Below are 24,246 nucleotides of genomic sequence, written 5' to 3' on the forward strand. Positions count from 1 at the left end.
CCTTGTGGCCCTTATGGCCATCGTGGCCTTCCTAGTTGTTATAGCCCTTGCAATCGTTGTAGCTATCGTGGTTATCGCTGTTATTGTGATTATCGCGATTGCCTTCCTTAGTAGTAAGGCTAAACGCTTGCTAGCTAAGCCACTACTTATAAGCGGTAGGTTCTAGTTTTCTTCTCGACCTTAGACCTTTTGGCTAATCTATTTTTTAATGACTATAGGCTTATAATTGATAGTGTATTAGTGGAAAGCAGGAAAGAAATTGGGTGTTGATTCCTAGGCTAAGAGAAGTGCGAGATGCTTACTAGTCTAGAAGCGGAGGGTGGTTTAAGGGAAAAAAAGCGTTGGGAGACGGGTATCTAGCAGTGATTGACGGGACTTAAGGAAAAATTTTCAGTTTTAGGTAGGGAACTTAGAATCTAGTCGCGGCAGTGCTAGCAGAGGCACTACTGGGTGGTAGGAGTGGTGAGGTGGTTCTTTCTTTGACGGGACCTTCACCTAATAGCGCCTACGGTCCCTAAGAACAATCGCTTTCTAGGTCTGCTACCTGGCAACCGGTATAAGAACGTGAAGCTTATATAGAACCTTTTGGGCGAGTAGGCTTTTTTCTATCCTCTTACTCCCGTTGGTCGCCTTCTTCGCGCTTTTTCTAGTTGCTATAGCGTATATCGCCCTCCTTTCTATAGTATATATCGCCTTCGTCGTCTCTTTATATTACCTATTGCCCTCCTTTGTCTCTCTGTATTATAGAAGTTATGAGCGACGACGAGTGCGAGGCCTTGCCTATTGGCTATGGCGTATTGGGCGCCGTGGTTGGTGGCCTACCTCAGCCTTCTTGTATAGCAACTAGCGTAGTTAGAAGCTTGTGTACACTACGTAGCCAAGCTAAGGTAAGAGATAGCCTATATACCTAGATAGTATCTTTGGTAGCAATTACCTTAACCTACGATAGTTATAGGGTACTGCCTCTGCCACTATTCCTATTGACCTATTCCTTGTTTAGGACCTAGGCCTTTCCGACTAGCTGGCCTTAGCGACTCTAGGCTCTACCGGTATATAGGAAACGCCTACTGCTAGTACTACTTTGTCTAAGAAGAGTAGAGGCGGCACGACGGTTATAGGATTGGCCAACAAGGCTAACAAATCGTTGAAGGAGCTTTATTCTAATATATTCCTCCTAATCTATTGTATAAGCTTCAAGTAGGTTGTCAATATCGAAATTCGCGTTTTCTACAACTTTTAGGCCAATCAAAAGAAGCCTATATTCGACGTTATATCCACTATAAAGTATAATATCAACTATATAGTACGCTAAATCCTATTTGTATACAACTCTTAGAAGCTCCTTGGGGCTATTGTCGCCGAATATACTCCGGAGGTAGATATATCTACTACTATATTTTCTACTCTTCTCAACTATACCTAGGGTATATATAGTAGCTATAAGTACCAACTGCTATATAAACAGATGTACTCTCTTATATATATCTGGCTAAGAGACTTCCTTAACGACTTCCAGTTTAACCCTAGGCGCTAGGTGCCTAACTAGAGCCCTAGCCAGGGTTACAACCTAATTGACTAGCAATATATTGACTATATATACAACTAGATTTATAATTGTATTAACGAAGATCTGTTTAAATCGGTGTTTAAGTAGTTTACGTAGATTATCGATTAGGACTAGACGTTTAGCAACCGGTTATATAAGCCTTTCTACTTCCTTAAGGTTATATTTACTACGATAATAAAGGAGCTTAGCGCTATTATAATCTCTAAGGAGATTATAAATGTAGGCAAATAATAGAAGGCTAAGAAGAACGACAATTAGAAGACTAATGATACTTAGCAGCGTATTATAGACTACGTTTTCAAGAGCTTGTTGGTATACAACAACTTTAAGAATATTGAGCTATAGCACTTTACTTAGATCAAGAAGATGTCTAATAGCTAGGAATAAGAGTACGATATTAACCTTGCTACTACTAAGCTACTATAGGAGTACATTATATCTTATTTGCTGCCTCTACCCTTCGACTTAAATTCTAAGGAGCCTGTCTATAAGTTGTCCTAGCCTCCGCCTTACTGCGAGGTATACTATACTAATTCAATTTTTAGATCGTCGACCGCCTTCTATAGCTAGCCTATATACTCTCTTAAAGAGCTTGGTACACTGTTTGCATCTACTATTAGTGCCAACGAACCTATAGCTAGCGAGTCTATAGCTAGTAAATAGCCTATTATATTGAGTAGCTAGGAGGCCTTAGCTAACTCGATGTTCTTTATATATAGTGCACTTGGCGCTAGCGCTAGCTATAATACTTCTTCTTGTCTACTATCCTCCTAGGAGGACTAGCCTCTACTATATATTGCTAGTATTAATTACCTAGAGACCTATAGGCAGTCGGTCTACCTAGAGTCACTGCTTTATATCTATTCTTTGGCTTTCTGCCTAAGCCCTTTTCCTAGACCCTTAGGTTTAGCCTTTAACGCTCTAATTACGTCTACGCCTACTATAGCTCCAATGATAATAACGGTAGCTCCAACGACGATAATAGTAGCTCTGACTACGCCTATATCTATATCTATGCCCCTGACCACGACTATTTACGCTATAGGTATGCCTATACTGTACAAGGTCACCGCTATCCCTCTTCCCGTTATCCCTAGGATGTCCACTACATTTGGCCCTCCTATATTGGTCGCTATAGCTCCTGCCCTAAGGGTCCTATCTATAGCTATACCCCGACTAGCTTCACGTATATCGACTCGCTTATAGAGCCGTTTAAGCTAGTATACTACCGATATCGAGATATCTACTCCTATAGCTGGCTATAGTTCATTCCCGCCCCTAAGCTCTCTTGTCGGTTGTAGTAGCTCGACTCGCTGTAGTAGCGGCACTGCTATATATAGCTGTGGCACTGCTATATATAGCCGTGGTACTACTATCTGTGGCTATGGCGCTGGCTATAGTGGTGGAGAACCTGGTGACGATAGTAGCAACCCTATGCCTAGTGACGAATATATAGGTAGCCAGTTTGACGAAGCTGGTCGTAGCTGTGGAGGCGACTTTGGCTACGATAGCACTTTCGACTTTGGCTACGATGGTACTTTCGATTTCGCGACGATAGACGATAGCTAGGTAAGCCTAAGCTTTATAATCGAGTCCTAGTCTCTTAGCTCCTGCCCTATTACTCCTATAGTCAATGATGACAGCGCTATGGAAGATGGTTATATGAGCCCGCTAGAGCTTTATGTAGAGCGGGCTAGCCGCTACCGCGCTAGCTACTACTAAGGCCCGAAGGAGTCTCGTGTCTAGCTGTTTTCTCACATTATTTTGTTGGCTGTATATATGGGCATGTAGGCAGTCTTATAATGGGCCATTCTGAGCACTTCCAGGGCGTCTCCTGACTCCTGAGCTCATCCTATCACTGCTTTATAGCGTTTAGTACACGTTAATAGCCTTACCTTACCTTATAGCAAGATACCTAGCTTATCCTATGTAACCCGTAAGGCCTTCAATTGATCAGTTCTATTCAGTTGTTTGCAGTACGCGATGTTTGTGGTGGTGTTGTGGCTGAGGTACAGAGACCTTAGCGGTCTTGCAAGCGGTGAGGGCATGCTTCGCAGTGGGTGCGTCATTGAGCATTTCTCCGACCAATCAAATACCAAGATTATGCGGGGCGAGTGTCAAGGCTAGTTGATGGTTCAAGGCTAGTTGCAGGTTCAAGGCCAGTTGCACTCAACAAGCCTAGTTGTCCTTGGGTCAAGGCCAATCAGCCTTGATGCCTCCCACATTTTCCCGCTACGGTACACTAGTGCTTACGATGCACAACACCACTGCTCTAACCAGCCAGTGTCTCGGTTCTTCATGGGGCGCGGCCAACTTCAAACATTCGTTATCACTCTGCCCAAAGTTGGTGGACATCAGTGTTGTTTGCGGTGGGCGAGAAGCAGGGAGGCTAGTAAGGACGCATCCAGGACAACATCCTCGAGCAGGTCAGACTTAACAGGGCAAATTGCTCAGGTACCTTAGGCAGTCGAATCCGAAGTAGCCTCATCCGAGCTGACGCCGCGACTTTCCAGCAACCAGTAGCTCCTCGTCGGCGATCCCCGGGCATCCATTACGAGCGAGTGTAGCGCTTGTTTGCTCCCCGTCGAAGAACTCGAGGCTATATTGTATTCGCATTCAGCTCGTATCGCCCTCGGCTAGGTCGGGACCGAACAGAAGCGGACCAGTAACGCAGTTCTTAGTATGTATCAACCATCATGGGCAGTCACAAAGTCAGCTCTGTGTGCGCAAACCCATCGGGTCCGCTTGAAGTTGAGCTTAAAACATCGATTCTGTTCCTAACCGGAGAACGAAAAACAGCCTGCCGTATGCCCATCCGATAGCCACTCTAAAGTTCCGTACCAGTTGCCCCAGTGCGCCCGAGCCGAAGTCCGTCCCAAAACCGTTGATGTATCCTTGAACACCCTTGACCCGCGGAAGTGTTGGAATGCTTTTTTTAGTGGAATTTGATGCAGGTGTAGCAAACATCGCCGGGGTACTCGACCGCGCCGCCGCAGATGCTGGTTATTCCCGAGTGTCAGTGTATGACCCATCCTGAGGAGCACCGAAAGGGGTAGGTAGGCCAAACAGAAAGCAAGACCGCAACAACCGCTGGGCAACACAGCCAACGGACTTTGCTGGCTAACAAGTCTGAGAAACTTGTTGTTGTGCCGGTGTCAAAGGGGTGGCGATCATAACCTTGAGAGCAAACAAAGCCCATTGACATCCAGAGGAAAGACAGAGATGCCAGCCAAGATACATACCAAAGACTGCAGCCGCAAATGTAGTTGCCGCCACTGTTTCTGCGGCTGACAGCCTGCGGCTTGCTTTCCTTGGGGGCCGTCCCGGATGCAGGGGCGCTGGTGTTGGCGCCAGCGGCGTCGGAGACGATGACGCCGGCCTTCTCACTGTCCTTGATGGGCGTCTTGGCGTCCTTGTCCGACATTGTGGTGGTTGGAGCTCCTTCTCTTTCTTCACGTAGGTTCTCGGTGGTGCGGACTTGAATTTTTGTGGTCAGGTCGCAGGAGAAGACGTGGTTCTGTCGATGTTGTGCTGTTGGAGATTCGGATGTGAGTTGACAAGGTCTTGAAGTTGGGACAAAGTCTTCTATAAGTGCGGGCTCTCAAGGCCGGGGTGATAGAGACTGACTATTGTGGCGAGCAGAATACTGGAATTTCCACTCCTGAATACTGGCAGATCACCAGCCTGTCCGCAGAGTACAATGAGGAGTGTGAGCTAGACAGAGTGAAAATTGAGGGCGGATAGCAGTGAATTCGCACCGAAGGGGAATAGGGAGATTAAAGTCGTCATTTCCATTCAATTGGGGGCAGAGGGCTGTACATTAAGTATTAAGTTCGAATTTCGAGCAGCAGCTATGGCGGGCGGAGCGGTGAAGCCGGCGTTCATCGCCGAACTGTTGAATTGTCTGCCTTCTTTTTCTCTTTCCTGGTTGCCTTGCTTCGCTGCAGATGGGATCCAATGACTCACCGAGGACAAGCATGCAATTTTCGATTTCCCCCTTTTTGCTCCACCTGACGGCCAAGCTGTCACAAGCCAAACCAGCCAGGGACAAAAGTATCGCAGCCCAACATCGCCAATGACAGGATGTAGATGCGAACGCAAGTTTCAAATCAGCCAGGTCCGGGCTCGGCGCTGACAACCTCCACGTTACAGACGCAGTTCTGGAAGCGAAATGCCCAATGGCCCGGTGTCGGATCCTTGGGAACGCAGCTGGATGAACAGGATTGACCACTCAATGAATCACAACGCTGTTCCTGGCTCCTGGGCATGGTGAGCGCCGTCCACGTTGGGCTCTCGGTGAATGCAATGCACCTGCGTGCTGCAGCTGTGAGGGCCACAGCCCCCATGCATGCACATGGATGCAGACTGCATCGCCTCCCTCGGCATTGGTGGTCTCGGCCTGTTAGCCTCGCCGCCAGCCATGCCACCTGGTCTTAGTTGCAGCTCGGTCAACCATTGTAGTCCAATCATCATAGAAAAATCAGAGAAGATAGCTCAATGCCCCTGTCCCGTCAACCCGGAGCCTTGGGGTTGGCATTGAGTCGGGCAGCAAGAGGGAATGAACTGACTCGAGTACATAAGGTACCAGAGTTATTATGCAGCCCGGCGACCGGAAGTCGGGTGCTGCGAGCGTCTCACCGGCCTCCTCCAATTGTCAAGCCCGTTGAAGCAACAGTCACTTGTCGTTTTATCCCACCGTCACCGAAAACGACCTGGAAGCCATCACGGCTGGGGCCCTTGCAGGCAAGGCGGTGTCAATATGGGCTTCTGCGCATCAGGATCGACCGCCTTTTGGCCTGTCCAACTTGGACCGTCTTGCCGAACGTGCCGACGGCGCGGCCGGTGACGGGCTTTGCCGGGAAGATCGCTGTACGCCACCGTGACACAGCGCAAAACGGGGCGTACGAGCGTTGCACAGAGACATCGCAAAATGACGCCCACGACATATGCCCAACGGCTGGCAAGACAGAGCAAGAAATGAATCGCACAGAAACACAGCCCCCTGTCAAGCTGCCGCGTCGCCCTGGGCCCTCGTCATATCGTATCGACCGGCTGCCAACACCCGCGGGATCACGATCCTGCCAGCGCAGTGATACCGCATTGCCCGCCAGCCACACCGCACACTGCCGTGTCCGCTGCTATCTTGTCACATTCCACGCCGTCCGAGACCACACTCCTCCCTGGCTCCTGATTTCGGGGTGATGGCAAAACAAAGATCCTGCCGCCACCAGGCCGGCCTTCTGATCCCCCAACGGGCAGGCGATCTTTCTGAGGCAGAAATATATTACCCCGAGCATGTACGTATACATACATGCGCACGCAAACTGCAGCATCGTGTCGGAAGCATGGTGAAGCACCCCGCTGGTAACACCAAGTTGTGGCCATCAGGAGGCCGCCTGACGACATCTCCTCGGACATGAGTGTAGATGGGAATGACCTCAACCGCTCTGACTAGGGCCTGCTTGAGGTGTTTTAGGATTTGCCGCAGGTCTCCAGGAGGCGCTGTGGGCCGAAGACTAACAAGCTTGCAGACGACAGGTCAACGAGATCAGAGAAGAAGAAAGAACAATTCCACACCTCGGCCACGCGCCCGCCTCGACGCAAGGGACCTGCATTTCCGTCCATCCACCGTTCTCCAGCGGAACCCGGCATTCGCCGACCTCGGGCGCTGTCCTCCACGGCCCCTTCCCACCGTCCGTTCGGCCGAGCCAAAACGGTCCACATACTCGACATACAGCAGAAGTCCAAAGACATCTGAGACTGCCAAACTCTGACCATCTTGAGAGGCGGATCGGCCGGCACGGGACACTGCATCATCCGATCGGGTCGGTTGTGAACTCAGAACTGCCGGCACCCCCCACCTCAGCGGCGGCCCGCCTGGCACCACGAGTGGTTCAGCGGTCGTGGATCCACGGCCGCATGGCCTGCGTGGCACATGACATAACTAGCCCTGGAGCAGTTCCATGAGACAGTTGTTAATTAGCCCTGATGGGTTTTTTCTCCTGCCAAGCTCGGGCAAGACGGCCCGAGACGGAGGAACGCGCTGGATTCGCGAATGCGCCGAGAACGAAGGGAGAAAAGAAAAGAACTGCTAGACGCAGAGTACCTGAAGCAGCGGAATACTGAAGAGCACACAGGACATCTAAATCTTTGGGGGTATTTTGGCGGTGATGTCACTCAAAGAAATGTATCACTGACGGACCTCCAGGAGGTTGCCAAGACCATACGATGTTGGTCCAGTTGAAGACAAGGTGAAACAAACACCTGGCGAGTGCAAGACTGTACGGCACGGACGGAGATTACGGGCAGTTCATAAAGGATGATTGCTTTTCCCACCAAACAGCCGCTACGGCCTTCAGGCCACCGTAATATAGCACAAGAAAGGCCGTCCCGATCAAGATGCCATGCCCCAGTGAGAAAAGCGAAGCCTGGCCCCGCCCTACTCCGGCCCAAATCCAGAGCCTGAAGGGCACCGTCATAGCCGTGCAGCGACGATGCCCCTGAGCGCGTCGCATGAGCCCATCAACCTTCCTCCGCTGGCTCCCGTGAATGATACGCAGGGACCACGCCCAAGCTCACAACCTCAAACTGTATACACAAAGTCGGGCCTCTGGTCCCCCAGCTTCTCCACCTCCTCCTTGCTCAGGCCCTGCACCCAGTGATCGCGCTCGCCCCGCTTGCGCTTCGCGTTCTCGCGCCGCAGCAGCACCGTCATGAGGACGGAGCCGCCGAAGAGGCAGGCGGCCAGGTAGCCGATCATGACGCCGTGGCCCTCGGGGAAGCGGGGGCTGTTGAAGTAGACGTTGCTGCTGACGATGCCGTTGAGGTTGCCCCAGCCAATGACGAAGCCGAGGACGACGCCGCGCTTGTAGACGCCCTCGACGTTGTTGGCCACCCAGCTGATCGTGTTGGAGATGCAGGGGTAGATGCCGAGCGCGGCCAGGAACGTGCCGGCGTACTGCACCGCCGCGTCGTCGGTCGCCAGCAGCATGGCGAAGCCGGCGACGCCGAGCACGGAGACCAGGATGTTGCACAGCCCGCGGGCGCGCGTGCGGTCGGCGACGAAGCCGATCGTGACCGTCAGCACGGCGGCGGCGGCGTACGGCGGCACCGACATGAGCTGGGACCGCACCACGCTCGTGTTCCAGCCCAGGTTGGAGATGATGGTGGGCAGGAAGAGCGAGAAGGCGTACAGCGGCATGTCGCAGCCCATGTAGATGACCATGCCGCACCACATCTTCCAGTCGCGCACGGCCTGCCAGAAGTAGTTCATGTGGAAGGCCTCGTGCGTGGCCGAGGCCTGCTTGTCGAGCTTGAGCCGGCGGATGACGCGCGCGCGGTCGTCCTCCGATAGGAACTTGGCCTCGTCCGGGAAGTCGTGCACCATCCAGAAGGACGCGATGCCGACGACGATGGTGAGCAGGCCCTCGATGATGAAGATCCACGCCCACCCGGAGATGCCGCGCAGGCCGTCCATGTTCTCGATGGCGGCCGCCAGGAGCCCGCCGAAGGAGCCCGAGACGGCGGCGGCCGAGAAGAAGATGGCGGCGCGGAGGCCGAACTCGGACCGCTTGTACCAGCAGGAGAGGTAGTAGTTGACGCCCGGGAAGAGGCCCGCTTCGGCCATGCCGAGGAACCACCGCGCGGCCATCAGGCCGGACCAGTTGTGCACGAAGCCCATGCCCAGCATGCTAGCGCCCCACAGGATCCTGCGGTAGTCGAGTGGTGAGCATTACGGGGTCCCACATGAGTTAGGTACGGATGGGAACTCACATGATAATCGGGAGAAAAATGGAAGGGCGGAGCCGCTTGAGCAAGATGTTGGAGAGCGGCTCAAAGATGGAATACGACACGAAGAAGATGGTGAGGGTCGCATTGTAGGAGGACGTGCTGAGACCGAGTTCCTTTGACAGTCCGGCGATCTTTGCGTTCCCGATGTTCGTCCGGTCAAGGAAGGCCAGGAGATAGAGGAAGCAGAGCTGTTGCCGCGTCAACCCAATATATTCCGCGGCATCATCAAGAAGGGTTCCGAGGCTAGGTACTCACCCACGGCATGAGGATCCAGTCCAGCTTCCAGATCAACCGCCGTTCCTAGCAAAGGCGCGTCAGTTTCATGCACAAGAACCCGCGGAAGAAAGGGTCTGGTGGGCTGGTGGGGGGGGGGGGGGGTTGGCCTACCACCGCCGCTTTCTCCTCCGCCGACAGATGGGCGTCCGGGTCATTGGGCATGTCACCCGCGACCTCGTCGTGGCTGCGGTTGGCATCGCTGGACCCTTTCTCCTTGTCACTGCTTATGGTCGCCATGTCGAAGTCGATCCGGCCCTTGACTTTGAAAAAGTTGGGAGCTGGGGCAGAAAAGCCGAGTCAGCTGCTTTGCACGCGGGGTATTATCACACCGAGTGGTTCATGCACGGCCCGGAACTGCAGCGGGGGTGAGCCGGGTGAAGGGGAGCAACAAAACGTGTGAAGTCAGAAAGGCGGACTGAAGTAGTAAACGAAACAAAGATAGAAATCAAAACAATTGCGCGATGCCAAAGTACTCTGATAGGCAAACAAGTCGCTTGCGCGGAACAAGTCGCTTGTGTGCGGCGGCGCAGAAAAAAGCCGAGTTGGTCGGTAGAAGAGGCAGGCGGCCGGGATTTTTCGTCTTTTCTCACTCACCCATTGCTTCTCACCCATCATCCGGCGGCGGGCTCCTTCCCCTGCCAGGATGCAGGGGCGCCCACCCAACAACCGCGCGTCGCTGAATCAGGGAATGCCACCGAGGATCAGCAGACCCAATCCCCGAAGATGACTCCCGCAACGATCTCGGCGGACGCGCCAATCCCGGGGCGGCTTTGTCAGCGGGACGACGGTGGTAACGATAAGTTGGGCGAAAGGATCGCCAGCCAAGCAGGCCCCCCCAACACGCAATTGGACGGGCTTGGTGGTTTTGCGGAGGAACCCCCCCCACTGTCGAAGCAACGTCGAATGCAGCGGGGATGGGGGAAATGCGGAGAGAGCTAAGCCTGCTGAGGCAGGTTAACTTTACACTATGTATAAGCAATGACGCTGCAGGCCGCACGCCCACGGGGGAGGATTTGTATCACCCTCCCACCGCCGAGCAGCGTTGTGTTTCCAGGTTCTGCTGCGAGTGCCACCGCAGGGATCCCACGGAATATTGGAGACGCCCGTCCCGTCCCCGATCGCTGGAGCGCCGCTCAATTTGCCCGCTGTGCTGCACAAGACCACATGGATTATGCCGCTGACAGCTACACGAGTACACTAGAGCATGAAACCCCAGTGCTCCACACGCCAGTTCAAATGAGACAACGTGGCTTGCCGTCTACAACTCCGTTGTTGGACTCGCCTTGAGCGTCAAATTTTCGCCTCAACCCCAGGCAGGGATACGGCGTCTTGGCGAGTTGAGACCTGGCGTGATGCCGGGAGTGGATCAGGGACCTTTCGGCACCAGCAACTGGAGGCCCGATTCCTTTCGGCACCGTGCCGTAGCCTCGGGGCTGATGTCTGCAGAGCATCTCATTTAGCATCCACGGCCCATCTCCTGCACGACACCCTGGTTTGCATGCCGGCGTAACAGGGGCATCCGGGATGTCAGGGGTAGGGACGCATTCCAGAATGTTGGGCTCCGAAGTTGGTTAACTTCCACAAGAGTTACAGTTGATCCGCTCTGTTTCCCATCCCCAAGCACTTTGGCGTCATTGTGTCTCGGCGCCTTGCCCAAACTCGCCCGGAACAACTGTGGCACCGAGTGAACGAGCACGGCCAGTCTATGACAGGGGTTAGAAAATCGCCCAGCCCGGCGTGTACAGCCTTACACGACGGAAGCACCCGACAAGTGTTGTCGCGTGGTCGAAAGTACAGTGGCGAGTCAAGAAAAAGACCGGCGCACGCCCAGAGTGACAGAGATCAGCTGTAGTCAGTGTAACTGCACTACACTACATAGAGCTGTCCACTAGGTAACTCACCCGGTTAACCACTGTCGGCTCAGCCGTGCTGAATGCTGAACGCTACCTAGTTATGCAGACGGTCCCGGTTAACTTAAGCTTAGCCGCCTCCAGGGGGCATGCATTGGCCTGCATTTGCCACTGATGTAGCGTGTCAATAGTTAATCGGCAAGGGCGGCGAGGGCCTCGGGGAGGCTCCGGCGGCAGAAACAACTCTCGTCCGACCAATTTCGGCACCGCAGACAAGCAGTCTTGGAAGTCCGATGCACGGCCGGCACGATAGCCGACGCCACCCGCGGCACAGCCCGAACAAACTTCAGCCCGCTCGAGCCACACACGGCTGCGAGGAGAGACGGCGTCATGTTCGCAAATCTCGGGAGAGGCCGCCCATCACCTGGGCCGAGACGTCGCGCCCCCGCCTTTTCCTAGCACAGTTGTTCCACCCATGTGACGTCCAGGTCTTGTGTTTGTACATATAGGCCCGAGGAGAAGACCCGAGCCAGCCCTGATAGCATTGACCGCGCTTTGGGACCTCTGGCCCGGCAAGTGACAAATTGAGCGACCGGCTCCTAGGATCAGGTAACACACAGCGGTATTATCCTGCAGGTGTCCGTCTCGCCAGAGCAAAACTCTCACGAGCTTGGATCTTCCGCGGAGTCGCCTTGCTTGTCAAAGGAGCCATCCCGATTCGGAGGGTACGGACAAAGTGAAGTCCCGGATGCCACCGGCGACATCTCTCGAGACGGAAAGCCTTGCTCAGCGATACCGCGCAGGTCGGACCCGAGCTGGTTCAGCGCACCCCCGGGTTACCGGAGTCCATGCGGGCAAACAAGGTCGCCAAGACCTGGGTGAGCTCCAGGAGCTGGCCCGTCGGCACAGCTGGGCTTGGCACGCAGCGATCGCGGGCCTTTCGTCGTGGCTTCCAGGTCCTCTTCCGGTTCAGAGCCCATGCAGGGCTGGTCGATGATGTGCTGCAGCCGCAATTAGGAGAATTTTCCGGCTGCATTTCAAAGCCCTGCGCCCTGCGGGATCCCGGAATAGCCCCGGGGAGGCCGCAGAATGTCTCATTGACAGGCACCCATTCTCGGGACAGAAGCTGCGAGACTGCCCTTAGGCGCGCCAAGGCTGTTCGACTCGGCGCCACAAAATGGAAACCTCCACCGGTCGAGGCTGGGGTGTTCTCAGTCGGGCTCTTTCACATAGCGGGCCCCTCTGCGGCGTCTGTCGTGCTCCCGCACGACGGTCAACATGCTGTGTACCAGGTAGGTAGTTATCTTCGCCAAGGGTCGTCGTTAAAGAGGTCCCGCCAAGACTAATTTCGGAGACTGCCGCTTACAAGTATTTACAATCGCCACGGGGTAAGCGGGGCCGCGACGACTTAGAGCAACATCAACAACGAAGAATTGCAAAGACTCGTCGCAACAACTTCGTGAAACCTCAACCAAATCGAAAAAAAAAGAAAACAAGGTTAACCTACACCCTAACCTTAATCCGAATCCTAACTATTAACCCGAACCCTAACCAGCGGGGGGCTGGCGCCGCCCTCCGTACCCCCGGCGAACTAACCCTTGGCGATAGTGCAAACCCCTTGGCGGTCTTGGCGGGGTACTGACGCTATAAAAACATTGCCGACAATTGGCCGAAATTAGTCTTGGCGGGACCTCTTTAACGTCTACCTCGCCAAGAGCCGGAATCGAGGGAGGCGAGCCAGATGAGGAATACTTGTGTTTGGTCGCAATCCAGACCAGCACCAGCCCCTCGCGATGCGGTCTGGTGCGGCGTAGGTACATACATACCTCGCTTCGGAGGATGTCGATTCTCCATGCGCATGCTGCAGCCGACGACTATTCTGCGAAGAGGACGAGACGAGACGGGAAGCCACTCAGGAATGGTCCCATGTCGACAGGTCCAGATGCTAGACGCCACATGCACCTGTTAAACAAGGTAAGTAAGGTAAGTCAATTAATTACGGTAGGGACTGTGAAGGGGAGCACGCTTTATGGAAGCCCGGAGCATTGTGCTCAGCGGCAAGGCCAGAAGGCGGTCAGACTCAAAAGCCCAGCAGAAAAGCCTCGTCCTCGAGACGCTGTGACAGTAAGGTACCTTAGTGGTTGGATTAAGTAATCACAGCAGGTCTAGGCGAATCGGAGCCCCTACAGGTGAGTAACGCAAGCTCCGAAACAAGCGTGACCACAGTTCTTTGCCGCCAATCGAACAGTGCCCCAAAAGTCCCCCAAAACCACCTGAACCCCAACCTGGAAATCCACGGAGGTTTGGTGCCCGCCCAACCTGGAAGAAGGACCCGAGACCCAGCCTTCCGTGTGCTGCCAGGGACAACTCAGCTTAGCCCGAGGTAGCCCGCTGGTCCAATCTCCCTCCCTCCAGGGCGGCCAGGCTTTATTTTTTTGCTGAGCTGCATTGCCCTGCCGGCGGCCAGGCTGCTGCTGCTGCCCACCGTGTTCCGGCCCAGGGTGCTTCCGGCGGTCCGATCCTGGTGCCGGCCCCTGAACCGCGGCCCCTGCATCCCGGCCACCGGGCGGACTGCGTGCTCATCCGCCGCCATGCCCAAGACGGTTTGCATCGTTGGTGAGTGCGTCGCACCACGTGCGCCTCTTCCGGGAGACAGACGCCTAACGGGGAACCAGGTGCCGGGCCTTCCGGCCTCGTGGCCGCCAAATCGTTGCTCCACGATGCGCCCCGAGGCACCTTTGATGTGACCCTGTTCGACGCCCAGACCCGGATTGGTGGCCTGTGGCCCTCGCACAGGGACGACGCCAGCGGTCTTGTCCATCCCCGCATGGTGGCGAACCAGAGCAAGCACACTGTCCAGTTCAGCGACCTCGCGTGGCCGGACGATGCCCCCCAGCTGCCCCGCGCCTGGCAGGTTGGTCAGTATCTTGCTCGCTACTTGCAGACATACTGCTCCGAGGCGAATCTCAACCTTGGATGCCGTGTCGAGAAAGCGGAGCCTTTGCAAAGCTCTAGCCGTGATGGCTCGGGCCTGGGTTGGCGGGTGCAAGCTCGTACCCTTCAGGGGGAGGTCTCTGAGCAGACCTTTGACTACCTCTTGGTAGCTTCAGGGTTCTTTGGCAAGCCGGCCCATCCCTCCATCAGCCTGGGAGACGTCAAAATCCCTGTCCTCCACAGCAGCCAGTATCGCGACTTGCAGAGCCTCCTCAAGAACCCCGAGTCACCTGGTGGCAAGATACTGGTGGTCGGGGGCCAGATGTCCGGTGTCGAAATCGCAGGTACCATCGCATCGCACCTCTCGTCTGCTGCGAACTCGCCAGGGCCAAGCCCCATAGCGAATCCCGGAAAATACAGCATCCACCACATCATCCAGCGGCCCGTGTGGGTGCTTCCGCTACACACTTCGCCAAAGGTAGGGACGGCAGCAGCAGACTTGCCCCAAAGGTTCATCCGCTAACACACTTCTTCCCTTGCCCAGCCCACCTCATCTGCGCCTCCCTTTTTGCCGCTTGACCTGGGATCATACAACCTCGCCAACAGGGCCCATCCACTCGCCAACTCCCAGGGGCACATCTCGTTGGAAGCGGCAAAGATCCTCCACTCCATCTATCAGACCGTGCTCGGCACTGACCAGTCGATCTTCGCGCCTGCGGTGGCTGTTTCCACCGCCGACACCGACAACCCGCCGTATCTCGCCGTCAGCGACCACTACATGGACTTCGTCCGGTCCGGTCTAATATCCGTCTCTCGCGGCAAACTCCAGGCTCTTTCGGGTCGCGAAGCAACCGTCTCGCCGTCCAACGAGAAGATCAGCGACGTTGCCGCCGTGGTGCTCGCAACCGGCTTCGAGGCGGCTTCGTCAATCTCGTTCCTGCCCGAGTCGGTGCAGGAAACCTTGGCGCTCAATCCCAAGGACCTGAACAACACCGTTGCGTTGGCATTTCACGGCACTTACCATCCGGATGTCCCGAATCTTGGCTTTGTTGGCTTCTACCGGTCCCCTTACTGGGGCGTGATGGAGATGCAAGCTCGCTTCCTCGCCGCCCTGTGGGCCGCCGGCGGCCCGTCCTCGCCCTCCCTGCCCGCCTCACTGAGGAACGCGCTGGAGCAAGATAGCTCCATCGAAAGGACCGTTCGTCTCCGCAGCGACCCGCGCGCCTCGCAGTTTCCCATGGGCGACTACCCCTGGCTGATGCAAGAGTTCGCTGCCGCGCTGGGGCTGGAGATCTCTTCGCCGCTGGGGCCGATGCCCCGGCTGCCCCCAGCCGGCCGAGAGATGAACATCCTCACGCCGGCGCGATACCCGGCGAAATCAGCCACCGAGCTCCAGCAAGCAGAGACCGCCAAGTCCCTCCGGCAGACCGAGGGGACCGCCTGGGCCGGCCTGACCTCGGCCCGGTTCCTCGCCAGGGCCGTCTTCCGCTCCCTGCTCGGCGAGTGGAAGCTCGAGCGCGAGCTGCGCAGCAAGCTTCCCAGCCACCCTAGCGGACACTTCAGCGGCACGGCCAAGTTCCTGCTGCGGGAGGGCACGCGGGACGGCCGCGAGGCCGAGTTCGACGGCGACGAAGGTGATGGCGAGCCCGGGCTGGAATATCTCTACGTGGAAGAGGGCGACTTCACGGCCGCGAACGGCCTGAGCTTCCGCGCCACGCGGCGGTACGTGTGGCGGTACGACGAGCGGAAGGACCGGCTGAGCGTGTGGTTCGTGAGGACGGACGACCAGATGCGGGCGGACTATCTCTTCCACGAGGTGGAGTTCGTGGTTCCGAAAGAGGCGCACCCGGAGCAAGACAGTGGTGGTGAGACGGGCAAGGGCTGGGAGGCCACGGCGGGCCATCTGTGCGTCGACGACTTTTACGATGTCAGGTACCTGTTCAACTTCAAGGCCGTGAACTTGTGGGACTGGCGGCTGGCGTATGCCGTCAAGGGGCCCAAGAAGGATTACACGATTGACGGTGTGTACAGCCGGTAGGGCATTCGGGTAGAGTCTCCAATAGAGGTGGGCCGTTCTTTGGATTGCTAGGATTCATCTATCTGGGTCCGGAGTTTGCGGGACTTTTGTGGTTTCGATGCCACGTGCCCCGATGTCATGGTCTCAGTCCAACATCGCTGCCACCGAGAACAAGTTTCAATAAAATCCGAGACGGCAGTTCCCACGGTAGTTTTCGCGGCAAACTAAGTCGTCATATGTTGACCAGATCACAAATCCAGCACTTCCAGGTGATATCAATCATGCTTTGTGGTGGTTGATGACCAGCACAACGGGCTTACACCAGTGATGTCCAACGTTACTCTCTCGACTCTTGTGCTCCCCAGTGACACCACGTTTCCGGCTCCAGGAATTACAGTATTCGACTGACGAGGCGTGCTGCCGAGTGGTTAGACTGGCTTCTTTGCCCTCTTAGCCCAGAAACAATCTGGCAAATGAATTGGCATCGAGCGGCCAGCAATGGACTGCCGGGCCTGGACATTGAACGTTGTTTGCCTCCCAAGAAAGCAGGTTTGGGGGTCTCTGGTTCATTGTGTCATGCGGTGTACTGTGTAGGACAAGACAACACCTTGGCAATCCAAGCGACTGCCGTTATAACCGGGCTCTGTTACACTCATGTCAATAGTTGTATTCCGTGGCGGACTTGTGTCTTCCGATGCAAACGGCATCGATGTCCACACCCTCACGATGTATTTCGCGGGCTTTGGTAATTGCGTCAACGATTGCCAAAATCCTGGCTAATGCAGGAACGGGATCGAGGGACCTGGACTATCAAGTTTGTCAAACATGAAATGCATTGTCGCTGCTAATCAGTTGGCGACTCGCCGGAGGGCCGGAGTCGACGCCGCCTCGCGCTTCGGGGCCATGGAACCACAACATACACGGACCGCCAGTACCACCAGCAAGAGCGGACACAACGTCGCACCACCTCGCCTGCCTGCATGGACGGAGCGGGATTCCGCAAGGTCCAATCGAGGGCACTAGTGCCCAAAGCCCAGAGACAACCCATTGACGGACACGTTGACACGGAGGTTTCTTGCGTGCTGACCGAGACTTCTGAGACCTCCTGAGCGCCGGAACGGCAGCTCACGTTCAATAGTGGGCTGCAACATGGCGTCGAGCAGCAGCCACCGGAGAAGCAGGACATCAGCTGGGCAGCTATTGGTAGGACAGATATTTGGAAATCAGTCGAGATCATCCAATGGCGGAGGCTCTCGAGTGCGACTTCTGCAGGCGCAAACGCACGCAGCCGATCTGGAGATGGGGGAAAATGCCTCGGGCCTGGCAGCCAATCTCGGCTGCTCCCGATGCTAGCAAACCCAAAGTACTGGAATGTACAAACGAAAGACACGAGATCGGAATCAGGCTAGCAATTGTCATGAGCTCCTCTGATTTAGCAAGAGCGGCCGAGTCTTCATTGGCGGAGGGCAGTGCCCGGCACTGTCACGGAGTGTCGGAGTGTTGGCGCGGTTTGGAAACTGCCTGCCTGAAAGGAAGGCTGCATCCCGTTCGGTTCAGCTGCTGAATATTCTCTCACTCGGAGCCGAAACCACCCTGGATTCTCCCACGTGCTAATCGCTGATGGGGAAAGTCTTCTGATGATCACTTGCGATGTTTGCTCCCAGCCAATCCCGTCTCACCCTGGCCGGTGCTGGTGCCAACGGTCCGTCGAAGGAAGCTTCAATCGTGTTCCATCCATAGACTTTGATGCGCCTCGTCGGGCTTGAAACCGCTGTGTATAGCCCGGCATCCAAATCTCCCTCGCATTCCGTCCCCCGACTACCTTACCTAATTACAGCACAAACTGGCATTCCTGCTCCAGTTTCTTGCTGGGACAGTCCGAGCGCAAGCTGCAGCCGTGAGGCGCGACAACCTGTCGTGATCCTTTTCATGTCCAATCAAGGCCGCCCAGCAGGGCCCTCGCGTTTCACAGGCAATATGGAGTGTGCTCCTCTCTCTAGCGGCGCTAGGCTACGGGCAGGAGGGCCAACAGTGCACATCGGGCGGTACAAACCGACTTCGGGCGGAAGAGAAAGAGAGTTATGAAGCCGACTTGGCAGACAGAGCATTACCTTGATTTCCCTTCTGCGTTCGTGCCGGGTCTCTTCGGTCACTGGGCGGACACAAAGCTACCTGGGGACAGTGTGAGCGGCCTCGCGACTTATGCAACCTCCGCTGCTGCTCTCGGGTCCCTGCTTGATCTGGGAATGACCAGGCTCATCTCATCTTATCGATGTTTGACGGGGCTTCTTCTCTCTCGCGACAAGGGGAGGAAACAGTCTCGACAGCTGCACGCCAGGAGCAAAGCAAACTTCCTTCTGTCCCGTCTTTGCAGTCACAGACGTGGTTTACCTCGAGTCACATGTTGCAGAGTACACCCAATTTCTTGAGAACCTGCCCACTTCCAAGAGCTACTGTACCTGGTTGCGGCTCCTCCATCGAACTTCTCGCCCACAGCCCAAGCTGACTGCAACCTCGGGCACATCGCCGGGACCCAAACAACCGGCATTATTTTCCCGACTCTCATCAAAACAACTTCATGGTCTTGTTTCTTGCCTTGGTTGTGACGCCGGCACTGGACATTGACAACGAAACGACTACGACCTGACAATTCGTCTCTCCGCCTCGGGGTGACCCCGCGCCTGCGATTGCAGCAACGAGTGAGAACCGCATCGCCAAGATTCAAGCAGCTGCTTGCCACATAAGCAGCAAGTAAGCAGCCTTGGCACTGTAATCCGATAGGCGTGCGCCGCCAGCCTTACGGATCATCGAGGTTCAGCTGCAGCTTCCTGCTCGGACTTAGGTCGACCGGCCTATTTCTCTCGATTCGTGACTTTCACTCAGCTCGGCTTCCTTCCGGGTCTGGCTCGTAATGGAAGCTCGGGAAGGCAGCCCTGGAGAGAACGACTACATGAACCTCACCGCCGCGGAACGAGAAACCATCGAGCACATCGAGCGGCTGGGCGCCGCCATCAGCCTGTTCGGAGTGTGCCTCATCTTCATCACCTACGGCGTCTTCAAGCGCGTCCGCACCGTGCCCAACACCTTCATCTTCTTCGCCTCGATCGCCAATGTCGGAGCCAGCATCGCATGCCTGATCGGCTACGCCGGCCTCGCTGCCGGCGACTCGTCGGCTTTATGCCAGGCTCAGGCGTTCCTGCTAGAAATGTACCTGCCTTCAGCCACTCTGATGCGGTCGAAGATGCATCTCCGCTGACCCATTCGCCAGGTTCATGCAGTCGGACCCTTGGTGGTCGTTCGCCATGGCCGTCAACGTTTACATGGTCTTCTTCATGAGCTACCCTCCCAACGACTTGCACAAGCACTTGTGGCTGTACTGCCTCATCTGCTTCGGGATACCCGCGATTCCAGCATTAATTTGCCTCTTCTATGCGCCCAATGGCCAGCGGATCTACGGAAATGCCACGGTGAGCTCGCCTCGGCCACCCTGCTTCTCCTCGTCTCTCACCGCTAACGGTTTGCCTACAAGTTGTGGTGCTGGATCAGTGATTCATACAGCCAACTGCGCATCTTCACGTATTATCTTCCAATCTGGGCCTGCATTTCCTTGTCCGCAGTTATCTACGTGGCGGTCGGCTACCATGTGTTCCGCCAGCGCAACCAGCTGCGCAACTTGACTCTCAGCAATCAAGCAAAGGACGTCTACGGCACCGAGCTGAGCAACGCCATTGAGAAGGTATGTCAACGGCCCCTCCAGCATCTTCCTCCCGTGGCGAAGCCCGGAGTTTCATGGACCAATACCGGTCCTGCTTCTTGCCTGTCATATGAAGCTGACTTCGGCGATTCACAATACCAGAAACAACAAGCCTACGGCACTGTAACGACCGAAGTCCGCGTGACCGCAGAGTCATCCGGCAGCCAAACACCACCCTCAACGCCCGAGGGGTCCATCGCGCCGGTCTTGCACCGCGCCCAGACCCCCGCAGCCCGGCCGGACCCGTGGGGCTTGCCCCCCTTCGACAGCGCCGACGACTACGAAGCCGACCCGATCTCCCCAACCACCATCATCACCACCGCCACTGTCACCGCCATCCACCCCCCCAGGCCCTACACCACCATCTCCAGCATCACCTCCGTCCGACCACGCGAGACCACCACTACCACCACCACCGCTGCAGCTGCCTCTGTAGCAAAACCGCGCCGCAGCCTCCGGCAGGCAGCCTTGCAGACCTGGCGCAGATTCGCCGCCAAGCTGGCCAACCTGGACCCGATCAAGCTGGCGTACCTGCGCACGTCTTTTGTCTTTGCGCTCTCCATCCTCGTCACCTGGACCCCGAGCAGCATCAACCGCGTCTACGCGCTGGCCTACCCGCAGCGCGCCAGCTACGCGCTCAACCTGGCCGGCGCCGTCGTCCTGCCGCTGCAGGGGCTGTGGAATGCGGTCATTTTCGCTGCGACGAGTTGGAATGTGTTGAAGGGTGAGTTTGGAGAGTGGAGGTGGGGTTCTGGTGGTGGTGCCGGTGGCGGTGGTGGTGCCGGTGGTGGTGGTGGTGGTGGGTGGCGGGGGTGGTGTGGATTGGGGTCGTCGCGGCGGCGAGTGAGTGAGGATCATCAGCTTCACCACCGAGCGGGGACGGTGGCGGCCGCGGGATTTCGAAGTAGGAATGGCAGCGTGCCTGAGAATCGGGAGATGCCTACGCTGCCGCGCATGGCGAATGTGCGCGTTATCAGGGGCGGTTCGCTCTGAGAGTGGGTGAAGTGGGGGGGTGTAAGCCAGGGGGCAAGTGAAGTGTGTTTGGCGCTTTTTGGGTTGCGTTGCGTTCCTTCTCACTAATTTTCTCCACCAAGCTAGGCTTGGTTCCTTTACCCTTCGCCTTTCCTTCTCTCCTTGCTTTTGGGTGTGTTCGGTGTTCAAGGTGAGGGGAATGGTCGGTTGGTCTGGCTCTGACAGGGCCCCTATACCCGGGATTCTGGCTCATTTTTTTTTTTTTTCTTTGTGCTTGTTCTTTCTCTCGTTGACTTCGACCTGCCAAGCAGCCGGGGATGCCACTTTCAAGCAGTAGTTGGTATTTGTTCTGGGAACAACTGCTATTCGTTGCTATGGTTTTTGGCCCTGACTCGCCGCCCACGGGTCTGGATGTTTCGAGACAAGTATCCAAGAGGTGGTCTATATGGTCGGAAACTATCTGAGAGCAACTGGCGGTGGGTAACTAGACTACTTGGAGACATGATTCTTTGGGCGAACCAGGCCCAGCTCAATCTAAGAATGCGTAGATTGCTTCTTCTCCGTCCTAGTGACGCAGGTCTCAATGGTGGTTCGGAGGCAACACAACACAGCTCAGCGTTCCGAGGCGGGATGGAAAGTGGAATAAGGCCCGGAACGTTCGTGGTTGCGTATACTAGTAGTCCAGGGCCTTCAAGTGACCATGTTTATAAAGCTCGCCGATGCCCCCGAGTATCACTTCTCTACCCCTAAATGACGGCGGCAGTGATTAACTACCCATCACTAGCTTAGTAAAATACCCTGGGAGCCGTATACGTCCACAGGCCCTGTCCTTCAACACATCTTCCGCTCTTCCAGGAGCACCACGGCCTCAAACGGCCGGAGACACACAACAGCGGCACTATGCTTTCGGATCTCTCCTGGCTCAGCATAGTTCGCCAGGATGCGACGTGCCCCCTCCCACGCCTTCACAACACCCGGCGGCGCCTCCCACGCATACTCGCCGTCAGTGAAATTCAGCACCACCGTGGCGGCGCCCGCCGACGCGTGGACGCGGCGGTAGCACACCACGGCGGGGTCGTCGGCCGCGAGCAGCTCGAAGCTGCCGTAGACGAAGGTGTCGGCGTGCTGCTTGCGCAGCCGCAGGAGCCGCTGCCAGTAGGCGAAGACGCTCGACGGATCCCGCTGCTGCTGCTCGGCGTTGCAGTGCAGGTAGTCCTCGTTGACGCGCATCCACGGCGTGCCGGTTGTGAAGCCGCCGTGTTTTTGTGTGTTCCACTACGGGAGAAGAGAAAAAAACGGATGATGAGCCATTGCGTGGGAAAACTCATGCAGGCTAAGGTTGAACTTGGGGCCGTGACTTACTTGCATGGGTGACCGGCCGTGATCTCGAGCCTTGAGTCGCACCTGGTCCATGACCTTCTCCGCACCGTCTGGGTCCCCGCGGTGTTGTTCTAGCGCGCTGTTGATTCCAGGTTAGCTGGGCCAAGCGCCGGTTCCCAAAGTCGGTCAGTGGGATAGCACATACAGCCGGTACAGATTCTGGGTCTCAACGTCCTTGTACTCGTCGATCCCCCAGTCCTTGGGCAAGTTGGCCATGCCCAGCTCCTGGCCCTGGTACACGAACAAGGTCCCCGCCTGCATGCCCATGAACGTGGCCAGCATCTTGGCGGCTGCGTTTCGGTTCTCAGGGCGGTGGGGTGTAAACCGTGAAACTGACCGACTCTGGTCGTGGTTCTCCAGGAATAGCGCGTTCCAGCCACTGTTGTCGAACATGCAGGTCTGCCACTTGTGGACGATGGCCTTGAGCTTGGGGAGCGACCACTCCTTGGGGAAGAATTTGTTGTTCCGTCCATTATCGAGGCAGATTCTGCAAATGATATCGTAAGCATCGACACTGGTTGAGCGTCCTTGATGTGTTATAGCGCGACTCACATGTCGAACTGGAATATCATGTTCAACTCCTTCCGATCTTCCGCCACCGACTTCAAGACTTCAGCCTCCTCCTTGACGCCGGGCATCTCCCCAACGGCGAAGGCGTTGTACTTGTCCAGGATCCCCCTCAGTCCTCGCAGGAATTCGTGCAGCCGCGGACCATCTGCGTAGTGCAGTTCGGCGGGCTGGAACTGCTGGTCTGGAATCGTCACGGGCGCGTCCGGTAGGCCGGGTGTCTTGCTGATGAAATTGATAACGTCCATTCGGAACCCGTCGACACCCTTGTCGAGCCAAAAGGTCATAACGTCGTGAACCGCTTGTGCGACATCAGGGTTTTCCCAGTTGAGGTCCGGCTGTTCCTTGCAGAACAGATGCAGATAGTACTCGCCCGTCTCCTCGTCAAATGACCAAGCGCTGCCTGGAATGGCGTCGGTTGTCAGCTGAAGTCCAGAGAAAGACTAATGAAAGACGGAAGATGGTCACCTCCAAAGACGGAAGCCCAGTTGTTAGGCGGCTGCCGGTTGCCCTCTGCATCCCATCGGGGTTTCCTCCAGATGTACCAGTCCCGCTTGGGGTTATCGAGCGATGACCGAGACTCCTTGAACCAGGCGTGCTGGTCCGAGGTATGGTTCACGACCAGGTCCATGACCAGCTTCATTCCCCGCTTGTGCAGCGCCGCGATGAGCTGATCGACGTCCTGGACAGTGCCGTACGGGGCATGGATGGCGCGGTAGTCGGAGATGTCATATCCCATGTCCACCTGCGGAGACTCGTACACTGCGTCCACTCGAGTTGCTGCGTGAGCCATCGATTCTCGAGCTTATGGGCAACACGAAGAGCGAGGACCAACCTGGGCACAGCCACACGACATCGACCCCCAGTGACTCGAGATAGTCGAGCTTCGAGAGGATACCTGGAATATCGCCGATACCGTCTCCATTGAGGTCGCAGACGGAGGCGGGGTAGATCTGGTACACGGCAGCCTCTTTCCACCAGGCTTTCTGAGGCATCTTTGCTTGTGACGACCGCAGCAAGGGAACGACGGTTCTCTCTTTCGCCAGGAACGGAGTGTTGATGGAGATCTGCCAGCTTCTTGGCAGTACGACCAAGGCGGAGATTAGAGGAATTCTGAAAGCGAGGGGTTGGTGTTTAA

General features: G+C 56.1%; 5 protein-coding genes across 5 annotated transcripts; 2 read left to right on the top strand and 3 right to left on the bottom strand.

The window, feature by feature from the left end:
- Nucleotides 1-4,502: 4,502 nt before the first annotated feature.
- On the bottom strand, nt 4,503-4,991 carry THITE_156792 (uncharacterized protein; the record flags this gene model as incomplete). Its single annotated transcript, XM_003656938.1, has 2 exons — nt 4,503-4,566; nt 4,810-4,991. 2 exons carry the CDS (start codon nt 4,989-4,991, stop codon nt 4,503-4,505), a joined length of 246 nt encoding a protein of 81 aa, XP_003656986.1.
- A 2,792-nt stretch (nt 4,992-7,783) lies between these two features.
- THITE_2122295 (uncharacterized protein) lies at nt 7,784-10,054 on the bottom strand. Its single transcript, XM_003656939.1, has 4 exons — nt 9,746-10,054; nt 9,614-9,658; nt 9,341-9,546; nt 7,784-9,276 (listed from the first exon to the last, which is right to left on the bottom strand). The coding sequence occupies exons 1-4, from the start codon at nt 9,869-9,871 to the stop codon at nt 8,151-8,153; spliced, it is 1,503 nt and encodes a 500-aa protein (XP_003656987.1). The 5' UTR covers nt 9,872-10,054; the 3' UTR covers nt 7,784-8,150.
- A 3,643-nt stretch (nt 10,055-13,697) lies between these two features.
- On the top strand, nt 13,698-16,696 carry THITE_2122299 (uncharacterized protein). Its single transcript, XM_003656940.1, has 3 exons — nt 13,698-14,100; nt 14,160-14,896; nt 14,963-16,696. The coding sequence occupies exons 1-3, from the start codon at nt 14,076-14,078 to the stop codon at nt 16,454-16,456; spliced, it is 2,256 nt and encodes a 751-aa protein (XP_003656988.1). The 5' UTR covers nt 13,698-14,075; the 3' UTR covers nt 16,457-16,696.
- Nucleotides 16,697-19,382: 2,686 nt separating this feature from the next.
- Nucleotides 19,383-20,897, top strand: THITE_2036222 (uncharacterized protein; the record flags this gene model as incomplete). Its single annotated transcript, XM_003656941.1, has 4 exons — nt 19,383-19,642; nt 19,704-19,902; nt 19,965-20,238; nt 20,302-20,897. Coding segments are annotated over 4 exons (1,329 nt in total), but the record flags the coding sequence as incomplete, so codon positions are not given.
- A 1,095-nt stretch (nt 20,898-21,992) lies between these two features.
- Nucleotides 21,993-24,103, bottom strand: THITE_2056265 (glycoside hydrolase family 13 protein; the record flags this gene model as incomplete). Its single annotated transcript, XM_003656942.1, has 6 exons — nt 21,993-22,436; nt 22,524-22,620; nt 22,687-23,028; nt 23,094-23,511; nt 23,577-23,870; nt 23,944-24,103. 6 exons carry the CDS (start codon nt 24,101-24,103, stop codon nt 21,993-21,995), a joined length of 1,755 nt encoding a protein of 584 aa, XP_003656990.1.
- Between the last annotated feature and the right edge of the window lie 143 nt (nt 24,104-24,246).

Source organism: Thermothielavioides terrestris, chromosome 5 (assembly GCF_000226115.1).
Source record: "Thermothielavioides terrestris NRRL 8126 chromosome 5, complete sequence".
In the NCBI taxonomy this organism is placed as follows: Eukaryota; Fungi; Ascomycota; class Sordariomycetes; order Sordariales; family Chaetomiaceae; genus Thermothielavioides; species Thermothielavioides terrestris.

Excerpts from the sequence above, each read along its gene's own strand:
- THITE_2122295 (XM_003656939.1), bottom strand. The coding sequence starts at position 9,871 with ATGGCGACCATAAGCAGTGACAAGGAGAAAGGGTCCAGCGATGCCAAC. Across the intron at positions 9,659-9,745 it reads CGGAGGAGAAAGCGGCGGTG|GAACGGCGGTTGATCTGGAA; the intron begins GTAGGCCAACCC and ends CGCCTTTGCTAG. Across the intron at positions 9,547-9,613 it reads ACTGGATCCTCATGCCGTGG|CTCTGCTTCCTCTATCTCCT; the intron begins GTGAGTACCTAG and ends ACGCGGCAACAG.
- THITE_2122299 (XM_003656940.1), top strand. The coding sequence starts at position 14,076 with ATGCCCAAGACGGTTTGCATCGTTG. Across the intron at positions 14,101-14,159 it reads CAAGACGGTTTGCATCGTTG|GTGCCGGGCCTTCCGGCCTC; the intron begins GTGAGTGCGTCG and ends ACGGGGAACCAG. Across the intron at positions 14,897-14,962 it reads CGCTACACACTTCGCCAAAG|CCCACCTCATCTGCGCCTCC; the intron begins GTAGGGACGGCA and ends TCCCTTGCCCAG.